Source organism: Fundulus heteroclitus, chromosome 5 (assembly GCF_011125445.2).
Source record: "Fundulus heteroclitus isolate FHET01 chromosome 5, MU-UCD_Fhet_4.1, whole genome shotgun sequence".
Taxonomy (NCBI): Eukaryota; Metazoa; Chordata; class Actinopteri; order Cyprinodontiformes; family Fundulidae; genus Fundulus; species Fundulus heteroclitus.
In genome coordinates, this window is record NC_046365.1 from 13,584,508 (window position 1) to 13,598,495 (window position 13,988).

General features: G+C 41.5%; 1 protein-coding gene across 4 annotated transcripts in view; it reads left to right on the top strand.

Annotated features, from left to right (window-relative positions):
- The window catches only part of apbb2b (amyloid beta (A4) precursor protein-binding, family B, member 2b), an 84,456-nt gene that overhangs the window by 44,118 nt on the left and 26,350 nt on the right, over nucleotides 1-13,988 (top strand). For 2 of the 4 annotated variants that reach the window (XM_036136963.1, XM_036136964.1), the window contains exons 5-8: nucleotides 5,771-6,015; nucleotides 6,702-6,833; nucleotides 9,053-9,124; nucleotides 11,428-11,478. In XM_036136963.1, coding sequence (XP_035992856.1) covers nucleotides 5,771-6,015; nucleotides 6,702-6,833; nucleotides 9,053-9,124; nucleotides 11,428-11,478 — 500 coding nt within the window. Of the gene's footprint in view, nucleotides 1-576; nucleotides 705-5,770; nucleotides 6,016-6,701; nucleotides 6,834-9,052; nucleotides 9,125-11,427; nucleotides 11,479-13,988 lie in introns of those variants that run through there. The other 2 variants (XM_036136966.1, XM_036136965.1) reach the window with 2 other exon arrangements.

Here is a 13,988-nt window from a genome sequence, read left to right on the forward strand (position 1 = left end):
AAATTTTTCTTTAGCATTCTCTTTGTCTGTGCTCATCCACCTCTTCCCTTTAGTACCAGATCTCACTTGTGCTAGACCTGGTACTAAATGAAAGACCAAATGCCTGCTGTCTGGACAACAAATACAAGTTGAAATGAAGGCGGAGAAGTAAAAAAGTGACCAACAAGCTCAGTTATTATTCTCAGATGCGCTTGTTTGTGTCAGAAAAAGGGGACCGGCATCGTTTGATTCTCCATTGAGGAGAGACGGCAGCAGCAAACCTAGCTCGGCTGCAGGGGATGCACGACCTCTCTGTTCTCTCTGTCTCGCTCTCTCTCTCTCTCTCTCTCTCTCTCTCTCTGTCCCGCTTGCACTTCTCATGTCAAGTGCTGTTTCTCTCCATCTTCTTCGCCCCTCTTTTTAGATTTTGTTTCCAAAGAAATTTGCTCCGATTTACCCGAATACCCTGCAACCACCCACCGCTCTTTCCTCCTACATTCCCCTCGACCATCCCTCGCCGTGTCCCCCTTTTCGCTTTCTCCCTCTCTCCCTCTCTCTCTCTCTCTCTCGCTCCCTCTCTTTGCCTCTCTTTTTCTGTCTGTCTGGGGTTTTTTGCTTTGATTACAGCAGCAGGTTTCTTGGCTGCGAGAGAGAGAGAGGCAGCTAGCTAACTATGATGCTGGGGAAAGACTATATGCTGGCCATTGTGATTGTCAATTATGAGGGTAGGTGTGATTTCTGCCGGAGGCTTCACTGTGGGGTTAGAGTTCTGTCTGAGTGTGTCTCTGCAAGTGCGAATGTGCAGATTCACAGACGTGCGTCTCCTCTTAACACGAAGTTGACGTTGTGGCCGGATCTGTGCATGCTGCATCGTTCTAGTTACAAGAGAGTGTGACAGAGGGGACGCATGCCAGCTTTTGCCAGGGGGGAACATGTGTTTGTGTTTAGATGTTTTTTTTGCTCCCTTCCCCCCCCCTCCTCTGCTAAACTGTTTTCTTGCATGGAACCGCATGGCTAAACTGGGGCTGTCACAGGCTAGCGGCTCTGTGGCTCATGTGTGGCATATTGTAATCAGCAGCCTAAGTGCACCTCAACAGCGGCGTGCATCACCGCCTGCATGCTAAGTCGCTCCCCTGTGCTTGCAGAGGCTGCCGCCGCTGGTGTTGATCCACGACGAAAGCCTCCGAGCCTTCGAAACAGACTCTCCTCATGTTTTCCTCCAACAGTGTTTACTCCTTCGTGTGTGCACATGTGGTAATCTGTTTTCACTCGTCTCACGCTGGCCTGAGCTCTCTTTGGCAGCCTTTCCTCTTGATCACAGCAGACATTCAGCCTTTCTGCGGAAGCCTTATTTGCTCTGACCTATTTTTTCCTCAGCTTATAGGACTCCATCTCCCAGCAGATACTGCTTCACAGTTCCTTGCTCTGAAAAGACAGCCTTTGGAGTCTAGGGGAGCCCCTTGTGTTATGAATGGATTGTGCCTCGCAGAGTTGTTCACGTCTGACGAGAACGTATTCGTGTTTCTTTTACGATGTGTTTTATGCAAAGATCTGAAACGGGGATTTGATTTCAGCCCTTTTCAGGGAATACTGTGGAACATTTTGATTTACCAGCATTTCAAATCCAGAGACTGAAACTGTGGCCATTCTTCTGCGTACAACAGTTTTCAAGTACAAAGATTCTCAACTCACTGCAAAAACTGAACTAAAAATAAGTAAAATTTTCTTAAAATTTGTGTATCTGTCCTTGATTTGAGCAGGTAAATAAGATGATCTGCCAACAGAATAAGATTTTTGCACTTAAAATAGGAACAATTCATCTCCATCATCTTATTTCAAGTGCTGAATGTCTAATTATCTTAATTTAGGGGTCAAAATACTCATTCCATTGGCAGATGATCTTATTTACCTGTTCAAATCAAGGACAAAAACACTATGTTTAAGAACATTTTGCTTATTTTTAGATCCGTTTTTGCAGTGCTGGATTAGGGTGTGGACTTAGATTGGGCCAGTTTTTTGCAACCTTTAACGTGGTTTCTTCCTGTTTTGCCCGTTTTTAGCTTTACCCATTTTCCTATCACTCCTGACCAGGTTCTCCATCTATCCTAAAGTAGACTATCCCCACATCATAATACTGTCACTGACATGTTTTCCAGTCAAAGTCTTGCGCTCAGGATGCTGTGCAGTGGTAGATTTCTACTTCATGTTGTATTTTAGACCTGCATGACTTTTGGACTTCTTGGATTTTATTTAGCTGAATCAGAGAAACTGGGTCTGAAGACAAAGGCGATAATTCAAATCAGTTTAGTTATAGAGTGTTAGTTCAAAAACATGTTGTCTCAAGGCATTTAATAATAAAAAGGTAAATTCAGTTGAGTTATACAGAGTGATTTGTCAAGTTCAATTTATCATTGAGATTGGTTAGAAATTATCTATGTAATAAAAACCCTACTTTTTTATTTGTAGAAGAGTTTTAAAACCATGCATAATTTTCCTTCCACTTGGGTTCTGCACCAACTGCGTAGGTCCATGACGAGAAATATTGGCCATTTGTGGCCACACCCTGGTCACCTCTGGCCTAGACGTTATGATTGGATCCCATATTAAGGATGTTCGGAGTGGGCGTGTGTGTCTATGGCGCACATGTTTTACGGTTTCTTCTCAATCAGGACTGGCCCAGTTGTCATGAAAACGTATTGCCTGCTGTCACGGCATGTTTCATCAGCACGTTGAGATCTCTGTGCCATCACACACACACACACACACACACACACACACACACACACACACACACACACACACACACACACACACACACACACACTACTCCAGCTGACTCGGCCCTCAGAGCTTATATCACCTTTATGACTTACTAGAACCTGTGATGCAGCCTGGCAACATCTGTGCCACTTTAGCTTCAACCTCTGCTTTCTGCACACAAACAGACGGTCAGTGGCTCTGTGAATGTCTGCGCTTCACCGCAGTAACTATACGGCTCGCTCTTCCTCTAAACGTCCTCCCGCCCCTTAAATTATGGCTAAAGTCAGCCGGTCTATGTGCAGGTGTTGCATTCTGGGCCTCAGCTCGGAGGAAATACTGCACACAGTTTATATTTTCTGTGAACGTCACGTAAGGCAACAGCAGTTTGGTAGTTTATGCACAAAAACACTTTAAACCCAGCCACTCATGGTGAACATTTCTGTTTTTTACAGAGTTTGCATACACAGAGGAAATTAGCCAACGTTCGTAGAGACATCCACGAACACAAAGAGGAATATGCTCTCACCAAAGCCTTCTTAAGAGATTTTTAAATATTTTAAAGCATTTATAATCTGAGATCCAGAATTGGGTGATTGTTGGTCACACACCAGTTTTAAAGGGGAAGTCCGGTCAATAAGGAAAAATCATTAGCTATAACTAAAACTAATACGTTCGTGGTTATTTAATGAACTTATCTTCAATCAATAAGAAAATAAAAACATAAATTGTCGTCTGGATCTCTGTGTATGCGGGCTGCCCTTACTGGGTCAAATGTTTATGGGTTCCTCCACATAAACATGATTAAATGAAAATTATTCTTCATTAAAAAAACGTATAATTTATTGCACAGTATGTAGTACTTTTATATTTAAAGCACAGCAGCAGTTTGGTTTCTGATTTTGACCGGATTTTTCCTTTAAGTTTGAATGGAGCGACAGCGGCTGCATGTTGTCTGTGGTTATTCTTTCTACGGGACTTATACTCATACTTCCTCAGAGTTAAAACGAATTTAAAGTCTGTTTCAGACTTTAACCACAACAAAAGTGTCATAAGTTGCCGCCTATTGTAATCTCAATCAAAGTTTCCCACATTCAGGATCATCACAGTACATTTTAAGTCCAGTTTTACCTATGTGCTTCTACAGAGTTTAGAGCGGCAGGCCGTGTCTATTAAACAACTGAAACAATCTAAATCTTGATGGTGTCTCTCTCGTTTTGCCTTTATTTGCACTGGTTTTCAGACCTCACCATGAAGGAGCATGCAACAGAAAGCCTAGAGACACAAAGAAGGTTTCAGGAGGTTAAGCTCCTGAGAAAGAGACCTCAGGAAGCCAAAGTGGAAACGCGCCTGTAGAGGAAGTTGGTTTTTGTCGCTCACAGAGGATGGGCAGTCCGACATCTCGTTCGGACATTTGCAGTTAGTTTAAAACAACCTATGCTCGGCCTCATTGGGCTGTTTAGGTCATGATTTACACAGAACCCCTTCAGTACCTTTACTGAACTTCAACCAAGGAGAGCTTTAAACAACATGTTCTCACCTGAGCTGTGCGGTGACGAGGTAGGTAACTTCCTACGGTTGTTATGGATTGGATTTCCTTTTGAGCTATTAGTATGCCACACTTTTGTAGATTTTCATCTGCACAACATATTTGAAAACCTTGGAGGGTTAACTTTCCACTTAGCCCATATAAATCCTCACAAAATACATTAAAGGTTGAGGTTGCAATGTGACAAAGCGGAAAAATGGGACTGGATACTGGTGCAAAGCGCCGTCTGATGTGGCGGCTCGTCTGGTTGTTTCCTTCAAAAAAGTTACTTTGACTTCTGATCTCATTTCTGAATCAGCACCCCTCCCTGAAAAGTGTCCCCTGATTTAATCCATCTCATAAACTCAATATGCGTGCTCAAATCAAATTAGTTAGAGCCAGCGGAGACATTCGTCTTTGTGGCTTTATCGCCGGCCGCCCGGTAGTTTAGTTTCCGCCCGTTTCCACATTTAAGGATGAATATTGTGGGCGTAGCTTTTGACTTATGATTGGATATTCAAAAAGGAAGCAAAGATTAAATCTAAGCTGACACAATTACAAGGACAGAATGTATCTTTATAACTGTTAAGTTAGGGTGAACATGTAATATGTATGCATGTGAGAATATGTCTGATAGTTGGTGCTGGCATGATTTCCGTGTTCTGTTGGGTCTGTTTATGCCTGTGTGTGTGTGTGTGTGTGTGTGTGTGTGTGTGTGTGCGCACGTTGCACAATTGTATCAACAAGTTTTGTCTCTGTTGCTTGAGAACATGGAGACTTGGCCCGTTACAGAGACAGCTGCCGAAGGGTTTCATAACTCTGGGCAGCTGTTCATTTTGCTCAGAGACCAGTTAGATCGTACAGAAAAAATGTGTTTCAGTTTGCTGGTTCATATAGTAATTTTGTTTTGTTGTTATTATGTTTTGATTTTATAGTTGTCAGTATTGGTTACTGGTTACAGTAAAAAAAAAAAAAAACAGGGGGGGGGGGGGGGGTTGTAGAAAAAAGGTCATGGGAAGCGGAACAGCAGAGCAGTGTTTGGGTTTTCCTGTTAAACAATAAATCATTTCTGGGTTTCAACACAGTCTGGGATTTGATTTTAGTGGTTTCCAGGTCTGAATAAGCACAGCATAAGAGTTCCTCCTTTCCTTTATTGTTTCCTTCCTTCCTCGTCCCCTCCTTTCCTTTTTCTCCCTTGTGTCCTTACCTCCCTTTTCTTCCCTACGTCTTTCCTTCCCTCCTGTCCTTCCTACCACCCCCTCCCCCTGCTCTTTCTTTCTGATTTCCTTCCTTCCTTCCTCCCTCTCTCCTTCTTTCTTTCTTTCTGCTGCTTTTGTCCGTTTCCCATTTAATGTCGCCTCCTATAGAAATATCTGCCTTAAATTCATAATAAACTCTAGTTTTCGTATTTTAAATTGGATAAAAAGGACTGTGAAAACTGTCTGGAGAAGTCTATCTTTTAAAGCTTTTAAAACATTAGATGTTTTTGATTGAATTTCTGCGCAGATATCTGGAGTGAGCAGTCGTTCCAGACCGATCCCGACCTGCCTCCAGGATGGAAGAAGATCACAGACATGGCCGGTATCTACTACTGGCACATTCCTACAGGCACCACCCAGTGGGAGCGGCCCTCCGCCCATCCACCTCCACCCGGACAGACTGAGGGCCCGGCCCTGGCCGACCCCATGGCCCCCGCCCCACGTAAACCCTCCGTGAGCTCCCTCAGCTCCTTGCCCACTCCAGACCTCGAGGTGAGAGGCGGCAAATAAGCCGATGCTTCAACTTGGTCATTTGTTTTTGTTATGATCGTATGTGTGGGAATGTTTGCACTTGTTAATACTGTTTATTGCGATTTTTCAATACGATCTGTTTTGTTAGAAACTTTTTTTTTACATTAAACATTTTTGTAGTCTGGTAATCAATCCATACCTTAGATGATTTTAAGAAGTTTTCTAAACTTGGAACCAAAAAAGTGCTGACTACGACGCCCATGTCAAACTTACTGCTGCTTTTCTAAACAAGAAAATTTTGATTTTATTTCTAAACGCAAACCAATGCACTGCAAAAAGGGAACTAAAAGTAAGTAAAAGTTTCTTGAAATGAGTGTATTGTTCCTTGATTTGAGGAGCTAAATAAGACTATTTGCCAATGGAATGAGTATTTATACCCCTAAAATAAGATAAATAGATATCCTACACTTGAAATAAGATGATGGAGATGAGTTGTTCCTATTTTAACTGCAAAAATCTTATTCCATTGGCAAATAGTCTTATTTACCTGCTCTAATTAAGGAAAAATACATTGATTTCAAGAAAATTTCACTTACTTTTAATTCCCTTTTTGCAGTGTGCTGCGCTGAGCGGCAGTCGAGGAACGTTGTGATCAACGCCACCTTCTGTTAAACACCTGCTTGCTTTTTCTGTTTGCACACATCTAGTCATGCCAGGCAGAGATCTTCTTTAGGTCGTCGACTCGTTCGGGGAGCACGACCTCTGACAGCTCGGTGGAGCCTCTGTCCACTCATGAGTCCACCCTCGCCACGTGTGGGTTTGTCAACAGCTGCTACTTCGTGAGTATCAGAGTATTTTCTATCTCTCTTTCACCATTGATGGATATTTGCACATTGCCATGTCTCCTTATCACAGAGAATATTCTCACTATGCAATTTTAATGTATTTATGTAATATATACACAGTGCCTTACAAAAGTAAATAAAAAACGGATATAAAACAGCTCAAGATCAGTCAGATTATACTGTGAACATCAATTCTCATGTCTTGCCGTAGGTTCTTAGTCCAATGCCATAATGCTTCCTCCTGCATATTTTACTGCGGGGGTCATTGGGCAGAGTTATTCTTTCACGACCCGCAGTTTGTAGACTAAAAAGTTCAGTTTTGGTCTCATCTGACCCGTCATCTGCATGTTTGTTGTTACAAACAGGACTTGTTTTTTCATTTTTTTTTTTATTGTTATTTATTTATTTAAAAAGGGACAGTACATATTAACGAACATATCATATGGAAATATGCCAGATTGTAGCCATTGGCTAATTTCCATCTGTAGTCCCTGGGCAGTTTGGTGTTAACATTAAATTTAAAATAAAAGAGACATAAGACACCTACGTTACAAACAGGCCAGACAGAAACAGTACGTTAGGGTCACTCACAACAGCGAACTACACACAAGGTAGACTCGGGACGAAGACAGACAGGAGCAATCACGCAGTAATATACTCAAAAGAGTAGTTGTAGCATTTTCTTAAACTTTGCACTAGCCCTAAAGTGCAAATATACTGCACATATATGCTTTTAAAAAGAGACAATACCCATGAAGTAACATAAGTCAGTCGATCATATAAATGAACATAGAGGCTGATCTGCACCTGCCGTTCCTGGCAGGTTGATTGTATGGAACAGGATTAAATATTAAATCACATGACTGCTCACTATCAAAATGCTGAAGAATTAATCAAACAAAAAAAGGATAGGTTAAGTTTGTGGAGGTGCATGGATAATAGCCTAAGCTGTAAATCCCTACAGCTCTTCCATAGTTGGCCTAAAGGCCAAAACAGACCGGATGCGTCCAACTATTCGCTCATTTTTTCAAAAGACTCCGACTCCGACTAGAGCTTCCCTCTCCAGACCGTCTGCCTCGTGTTATTGAGTATTTACGTTAGAGTGTAAGTCTGCGTGGCGGTAATCACCAACAACATCTCTACTTCACTATTTACTTTACTTCTGTAGACCGACCCACTGGAAGCTGCATACAGTTTCCATTCCGAGTGGAAGATCCGACCCAAAGCGGATGTGATTTACTTTGCCACTATGTCTCACTTCCTGGCCTGAGTGGCGCTCGGGTCTGACAAAAACCGACACCTGGTCTACCTTGGTTGGACAGTCGGAGACTCAGTCATGGGGAATCTCAAACGGTGTGCGTGGCCCGTTCACGGCAATGCGCTCTAACTGCTACGGACATCATGTGACCCGACTATCTGTTGGATCTGATGCCAAATTGGATCAAGTGTGTTTTTGGCCACAAGCCTCTTAATTGCTTCTCTGATTGAGGCTTTTATGGGCTTCTTTGCTTTTTATGTTCTCTAACACATCCACGAGGCCTTCACAGAATAGCTTTATCAGTACTAAGATTAAATTACACACGCCTGGACTCTTGTTTACCATTTAGGTGATCTGTGAGGGGAATCGGTCACACTGGACTTTATTTTGCTGTATCAGAGTAAATGAGGCTCAAAACAAAAGCTCATAGTTTTTAGACTTTAACCTGTAAAAGCAAAGATCTTATAAACCCCTGTATCACTTTCATTTCACTTCACAATTACGCACTACTTTGTTTTGCTTTATCAAGCATTGCATTTTGCTGTGGTTGAAAATTAATTACGACAGGGTTTGGAAGGCACTCGCTATATATGAGTGTTTTTTTTTTTTCTTCTGTCCTTTATGAAGACTGTCGGACAATCTACAAGCGTTACTTGAAGCCAGCTGCAAAACCCCGGCCCATGCTACAGCAATCAGTCAGTCAATCATGCAGAATGATGGAATAAAGTGAAGGGAGGAAAGGAAGCTGATAGAGAGCAGCAACGTCTAGATAGAGTATCGATCCAGTGAGAATGGACTGATGTTGACGGATGGATGTGCCCGAATGAGATTCTGGCACATCAATCTGTTGGGAGCGTCGCCCAACCCTGCCGGAGCCTTTGCTGCCGACACAAAAGCTGGATTAAACGGTGATGCAGTGCCTGCGTTTTATTTCTCGTCGTCTTTCTCTCCTTAGCCCCGTTCCACGTCTCTGCAGGAGACACCGGAACAAGAGAGTCGTTCTCAGCATCATGAAGACGACGACAAGGTAGGCGGCTCTAACCTCACCCCTGGCTGTTTCTCTTGGTATTTAGCCATTTATCTGTGGAGAAGATGAGGCAGTGTATGGAGTTGGTATCGTTTTGCTTCGCATTTCACCGTTTTTATCATATTAAGTACTGCCGGAAAATTAACCATGGGCTTTAATGTGAAATTAAAGCCCAATTCCTATTAGACTTAATTTAAAGTACTCGATTTTTTTTAATAAAAGCATAAGGTAATCAATGCATGCGTATATATTCTGAAGTAGTTACCTTGAAAATAACCAAAAGGAACTCTGTATCAGTGATTTCAAATGTTGATTAGGAGTGAATTTCTTTTCTTAACTTTAAAAAAGGATCACAGGTGCATATCTGAATTGCCTGTATTGTAGTTGTCAGTTGATTTATCAGGGGCAAGGTAAAATGTTGGGAGCAAAAGGTCATTATTACATTTTTAAACATACAACAGCAAATGTTTGTTGGCATATTTCTGAGACCTATGTTTACCAAAGTTGGAGCTCTCAAAATAGCTACAGTATCAAGTCCTGTACTCATGCCCTCTGGTGGAGAATGTAAGTACTACATGTGGAAAGTACCACTAATGTTAAACTCCAAGTAAGCCAAGTTCACCTTCTAAAATGTTGACTTATAAAAGGTTTTAAAGGTAAAATAGGAGAATAAAATCGTCTTTATAGTCATACAACAAGTAATGTACAAATTATTTCAGTTTAATGCAAAAACTGTTGTGAAAACGTGTCAGTTTTGATACTTTAGTTGTAAAATTTGGGTAATTGGTTCAATGCATACGTTTGTTGCCAGTGTATTTCTTCACTAATATTTTCTAACTTTAAATACCAACAGAAAGCAGCAATAGATTTATGGCTTATTTAGACATGAATGTTCAGTGCAGTGAAGAAGAATCACAAAACAGATTTTTTTTTTTTTTGCTTTTTATGTCACGCTTAACTGTTTCGGGTCGTCAATCCACTTTGGATATCAGACAAATATAACCAGAATAAAAATAAAAAGCAGTTTTCATACGATGAAAACTGATCATCCCACAGCCACCACCATGTTTGACTGTATAGGTTACCTGTTTTTTTTTTTTTTTTTTTCATGTAGTTAGTTATGCACCAGATGGAGACACCGGTTACAGAAAGTTCTACTTTTGTCTCGTAAATCCACAGAATATTTCCCCAAAAGTAAAAGATATTTTCGCTTAATGTGAGACAGGGTTTTTTTTTCTATCTTTTTGTCAGCAGTTCATTTCTCCTGGGAAGTGTCCTGTGGATGCCATTTTTTTTAATTTGTGGATAATGGCGTTTACTGTGATTTGCTGCTCAAAAGCCTTAGAAAAATATTTCTAGTCCTTTCCTAATATAATAATACATATCAGGGACTTTGTTTGGCATCTGTTCTTGAAGTTTTTTAGATTGGTGCATGATGTGTTGCCCTTTGAGATTGTTTGACCTACTTTATGTTGTCAGAGATTTAAGCGTTTAGGTTTACAGATCTGGCCATGTTTATTCACAATTACTTTTCCACATAGGGCCAAGTTGGTTTAAACCATTTCCTGTCAGTCAGTCAGTCAATCGACCGTCCGACCGATAGGGGCATTTTAAAGTATTCAATTAGCCAGCAGTCATGTTTTTTGGACTGTGGGAGGAAGCCGGAGTACCCAGAGAGAACCCACACATGTGCAGGGAGAGCATAAAAACTCCCTCGCAGAAAGACCCCACATCTGGATTCGAACCCAGGACCTTCTTGCAAATCAAGGCACATTTTTTTAAAGCACTTTTCAGTAACAAGACGATTCAAAGTGCTTCTTTCACTATGTAACCCATTGAGTAAATTTTTACCTCTTATTAAATCAAATCCTCCTCTGAAAATTGATTGTTGCATTTTCCCAGGCTATTAAAATGTGTCTGATCTAAAGCATTTAAGGGTGACAAAAAACACAACAGGAAATCTCACAGCACTTTACATGAATCTGTAAATAAGGAAAATATATTCTAATTATGATGTGACATCCAAGTTTGATGTAAATTGTCAATACATAATTGATTGGTGTAGCAGTATTGATATTTAAAGATGAATTTTGTTAAGTAGCATCAAATTGTAGTTGTAGAATTTTCTAATTAGCATGTTAAAAAGTTTTCTCCTCGTTGCAGCTCCCTCTGGGTGGGGAGTGAGCTGGTTAGATGACAACTCTCAGCTGAATGTCTTTCTTTGACCCCACCCCACCCCCCACCTTTGACTTCCATTTGTCGACCCACCGTTATCTGTCTTTGTGTCTTAATGCTGTATGTAGAAGCAGGTGTGGAGTGAATTTGGAGGGAAAATTGATAGTGAAGTGTGGAAGGCAAGTATTATGCTCTCAGTGTCAGTGACCTCTGCTCCTCAGCTTTCCTCCCCCTCCCCACGTTTGGATTTTAATACGCTAAAAGTCACCGCTTGGGCAGAAGCATGCGTGGCTGTGTGCTTCGTCATAAATGTCACCGCATTTAAGAATATGTTAATTGGCTGCAGTAACACTTTTTACTTTTTTTTGTTGTTGTTATTGTTGTTTTTTTTTTAACTTAAGTGACTTAAAAAAAATGCTCATCTTTTCATCCTAATTGCACAGCTGTGAATGTGTTTGCACACGGAAAATGATGATCGTTAACTCGTTTCTCAATGTAGCATGTCCTGCTATGCTGTGCCACCGCTGTCATTTCCTCATATAGCTTAGGGCCATCTGGCCGAACATGGTTGCATGCTGTCACATGCCGAGACACGTCAAGATGTTTGCGTTTGGTTTTTACAGTGTTTGTATCCAGTAGCCCCCACCGGGATTTAAAACAAGCCTTTAGGAAACTCTTTGGGTAATCAGATAAAGGAACCATACCCTCTCTGAAGTCTAGGGTCGTAAGCATTCGGACATGATAATATCATCTGGTCCTTGGCTTGTAAAACTATTTCAATTCAACCTGAAATGTACAAATGACACTACAGATTCCATGGTTAGTTATTTAATGAAGTTTAAGGAAAAACGAAGAATCTGTGAGTGAAATATCATAATTCAGTAGCAGGTAAATTCAGCTTTAGAGAGAATTCTGTAACACAGCTTCGGTTTCTTGTGACGCATTAGTCTCCGTCGCTATTCTCAGTCAGATTGTGGTCTGGACTTTGACTGGACCGTTTCAACACCCTGATTCTTCGCTGCTATGCTTGGGATCATCATGTGGATGAGCCAGTATTCCCTGTCAGACAGATGGCCTTACATTTGCCTCAAAAACACTTCATAGATCAGTTCATGACTGACACAATGGCTAAAAGATCATGTTGCTGCAAAAAACATGCCCAAATCATGAGCCCTTCACCTCTGTGCTCCACAGTTATGATGATGATTTGGTTAGATTGGCTTTGGTCTGATGTGTCCAGAGGAAACTGTTCCAGAAGCCTTTTTGGTTCATTCAGATTCAACTTTCCAAACCTTAGACCTGCTGCTGTTTCCCCCTAGCAGCCCTTCCAGAAAACACTAGTGAATTAATTATCTCACCTATAATACGGCGGAGCTTCAAATAGAGCTGTAAATGGCCTTATAGCCCTTTGATTAATAGGCAGCAACAGTTGCTACTCAAGGCAATTACCCCTGATGACAAAAGGACTGAATGTAAAGCTTTTCTAGTCACATAGAAGAGTCACAATCATCCATCCATGCACAGTTTGGTTGGAAACTTGGGTTTGAGTCAAACCCACCTGTTCACTTCTAAACACGACAGAGTGGAATCTGTTATGTGTCTTTCCTACACTTTAGGTCGGATTCTAATAATTTCACAAGTGGCTTAAGACCAGATGGATTATTTTTCTTGTCCAGATATATGGAAGCTCCCGGCTGCTCAGTTTATTACAGGACATCCGCTAATTTTACCTGTTACTGAAGCAAAAGTAGTGGCAGTGGCATGGATATTGTGTTTTGCAAACTATTACGTCATCGTTTACCTAGCACAAGCTAACCTCACTTTGATGTAGTGAGATCCTAATCATCTGTGAAGCTGTGAAGTACTTTTATCTGTCTAATCAGCAGACCGACTGCTTAAAAAGGTGAGCAGATGTAGTTGTCTTCATTGCTTTCTTTGTTTTTTTGGATCAAATAGTTATCTCCAAAGAAAAGCTTCCAGCCATTGTTGCAGGAAAGCACATCTTGCAAAATACTGCAGCTGAACGAACAGTTTTCTCGCTCATCATCAGCCTCCAGATGAGAGGCCTAGCTGGAGTGAGGAAGGTGGTAAGACGACGGGAAGAAAAGGGAGGACATTCAGCAGGAAGTAGCTGGAAGACCGGCGCAAACTTGTTCTCTCTGAGGAATCCTCCTTGAAAATGTCCCCAACAGAGCAACAATCAGAGCAGCGGTGATGATCTCGTCACATGGCAAACGTGATGAAGAGGCTCAACAATCCTGCCTCCTCATCTTTACCTGGAGCAGAACTTGCAGTCAGGTTTCAGTAAGCATGTAGGACAGCAGAAGGCCTAGAACTGATGTGACCAGACCGGAGCAATCCTGACTGATGGGTCCCCATCAGCGCACAAGCTCGAGGCGCGTGTTTAATCTCGTGCATAACGAGGGTTTCTTATTGGAGAAAAGGCTGTTGGGGGCGGGGCTTACTCTTCAAACTAAACCGTTGTCCTCGATCACGGCTTGAGTTTGTCAGAATCAGGGATGGTTCATTTTAAATGGAGGCTGTTTACCTGTAATACTCATTATTTAATGTGTTTGGAAAGTTAGAGTCTTTAACAGTTTTTAGAGGTTTCTCAATTTACGACAGAAACTTTTGACGCAACAAAACACAAAGTTTGTGCCACTGCCTAAAATATTTGGCCCTGACATTA